The sequence below is a fragment of the Taudactylus pleione genome, unplaced genomic scaffold (genome assembly GCF_031769625.1).
Source record: "Taudactylus pleione unplaced genomic scaffold, aTauple2 ptg000927l, whole genome shotgun sequence".
Classification (NCBI taxonomy): domain Eukaryota; kingdom Metazoa; phylum Chordata; class Amphibia; order Anura; family Myobatrachidae; genus Taudactylus; species Taudactylus pleione.
In genome coordinates this window covers 1856607-1858996 of record NW_028285328.1, presented here as the reverse complement: position 1 = coordinate 1858996, position 2390 = coordinate 1856607, and the positions used below count along the sequence as shown (strand labels likewise).

Below are 2390 nucleotides of genomic sequence, written 5' to 3'. Positions count from 1 at the left end.
AGGTTAGGGTTAGGCACCCCCCCCCGGGAGACTTAGGTTTAGGCTGCGGGGAAGGGGGGTTAGGTTTAGGCACTTACTTGGGGGGTTAGGGTTAGGCACTTGGGGGGAGGTTAGGGTTAGGCACCCCTAAGGGAGGGTTAGGGTTGGGGGGGTTAGGTTAGCTAGTACTTACCTTAGCTGCTGTTGAGATCTTCATTGGTGCCGGTCTTCCGGCGTCAGGATTTGACATGCGTCCGGCGGTATTTCATACCGATCCATAGTGAGCCAGGTGCACAAAGCTTGGCAGACACGTTATGCCTCCGCTATCTGGTTACCGCCATTAGCATGTACTGCTCTTATATCCCACTAGTAACAGTAGTATGTGGCACCACCTAGTGGCTGAGTATAATATAGGTGTGGTAAGCTGGGGTGTGAATCGCTGCATGTTCTATATACATTTATCACTTTGCCTTCTCATGTGTTTTCTTATGTTTCTCCCATAGTTGTTCCATTTCCTGATACAATGGACAGAATCTCAAGGAAGAAGCTACTATATATATCTGTGTTACTGACTGCCGCCTTTATCCTGGGGATTTTATATACCGACCTTATGAACGTTCCGTTGGATCACTGGAGACCTCCGTGCACCTGCTGTGATCGTAGACTAACCACTGATACTATTACACCACTGGGAGACAACCGGACATTTATCATAGCTCCATATTTCGATCACAGAATAAACAATGAACGTGTAGTACGTATCCTCAGCATTATACATCATAGAGAGGTAAAAGAGCTATACTGCTGGTTCTGTTGTACCGTAAACAAATCTGTGGAGGTTTCCCAGGCTCAGCTAGACATACACACTGATCGGTTTGGCTTTCCCTACGGCACAACGGACCTGGTCTGTAAGGAACCACCAAACTGCCATGCCAAGTACCTATCTGTCCATACGTCTCCTTCAGGGAACATTACACAATTACCCCTGTTCCAAATACAAAATCAGGACATGAAACCATTTTCTGCCAACTTCACGGTCTGCATTTCCACCATGTTTGGGAATTACAATAACGTCTTACAGTTAATACAGACCATAGAGATGTACCAGATACTGGGGGCTCAACGGGTGATGATCTACCTTAATAACTGCAGCACACAGATGGAAAAAGTTATTCAGTACTACATTGCAGAAGGTGTTGTAGAGGTGATCCCATGGCCAATTCAGCGGTACCTGAGAACTGCTCACGCATGGCACTATTCTATGGACCACAAGGATATTGGGTATTATGGTCAACTGGCAACACTGAATGACTGCATCTATCGGAACATGTACAGGAGTAGGTTTGTGCTACTTAATGATCTTGATGAAATAATTCTGCCAATCAAACACCAGACATGGGACAGCCTGATGGAAAGTCTTCAGCAATTGCACCCAGGAGTGGGGGTCTTTCTCTTTGAAAATCATGTATTCCCTCATACCATCACCACTGATGGAAACTTCTCCAACATTTCATCTTGGCAGAGTTTGCCGGGAGTCAATATACTGCAGCACGTTCTCCGTGAACCAAACAGACCACGCTATTTCAATGCCCGGAAAATGATTGTGGATCCTAGGAAGGTAATTCAAACATCTGTACACTCTGTTCTAAAATCTATTGGGGGTTCTAAAGAGGTCTCTATGGAGACAGCCCTGCTTTACCACTGCAGAACACCTCTTCAGAAGAATTTAACGAAGACATCTTTAATTGAAGATAAAACTCTTTGGAGATATAATGTTTCATTGATCATAAATGTTAACAAGGTGCTGAGCCAAGTAGATTTAAAGTGATAATAACCCAAGGAAATGCTCGTTAAGGTCAGATTACTCTTCAGTGTTCAACCAGATAGATTCCTCCTTTCCCTTCCCTCCCCTCTCTCTTTTGTGTATATATGATAACTGCAGCTCCTAGAATGAGTATCTCTGCAAAGGGTCCCGCACCTATAGACTCCAGAGACCAAAGTGAGAGACCTTTTATGCTCCAGGCCACGTGGAATAGGACTGCCTTATTGGCGAAAGCAGCAGCGCACTCCCTCCCTCCTAATCCAAAGGACAACCTGAAATTGATGTTATTACAACCCAGCTGCGGTAAGGAAACCCAGTGACGGATAGCCTGCGGTCTGCTGACAGTAGTAAATAGGGGGAGGTTGAGCAGGCGCTGTATTATACATTAATCTGTCTAATGGCCTAAGACTGCACTAACTCTGTAAACTGTCTGGCGTCCTGTATAACACAGGTTTGTGAAATTTAAGGTATTAAATGCTTTTTTAATAATACTTTTATATTCTTAATTATACTCCTGTGTACATCAAGAAATAGTATATATATATATATATATATACATATATGTATATATGTATATATATATAAATTA

The 2390-nt window shown here is 43.6% G+C and overlaps 1 protein-coding gene across 1 annotated transcript; it reads left to right on the top strand.

Annotated features, from left to right (window-relative positions):
- Window positions 1-484: 484 nt before the first annotated feature.
- Window positions 485-1807, top strand: LOC148473374 (uncharacterized). The gene has a single exon (XM_088459689.1). It carries the CDS (start codon window positions 503-505, stop codon window positions 1805-1807), a length of 1305 nt encoding a protein of 434 aa, XP_088315815.1. The 5' UTR covers window positions 485-502.
- Window positions 1808-2390: the final 583 nt, after the last annotated feature.

Coding starts and splice junctions, on each gene's coding strand:
- LOC148473374 (XM_088459689.1), top strand. CDS start 503: ATGGACAGAATCTCAAGGAAGAAGCTACTATATATATCTGTGTTACTG.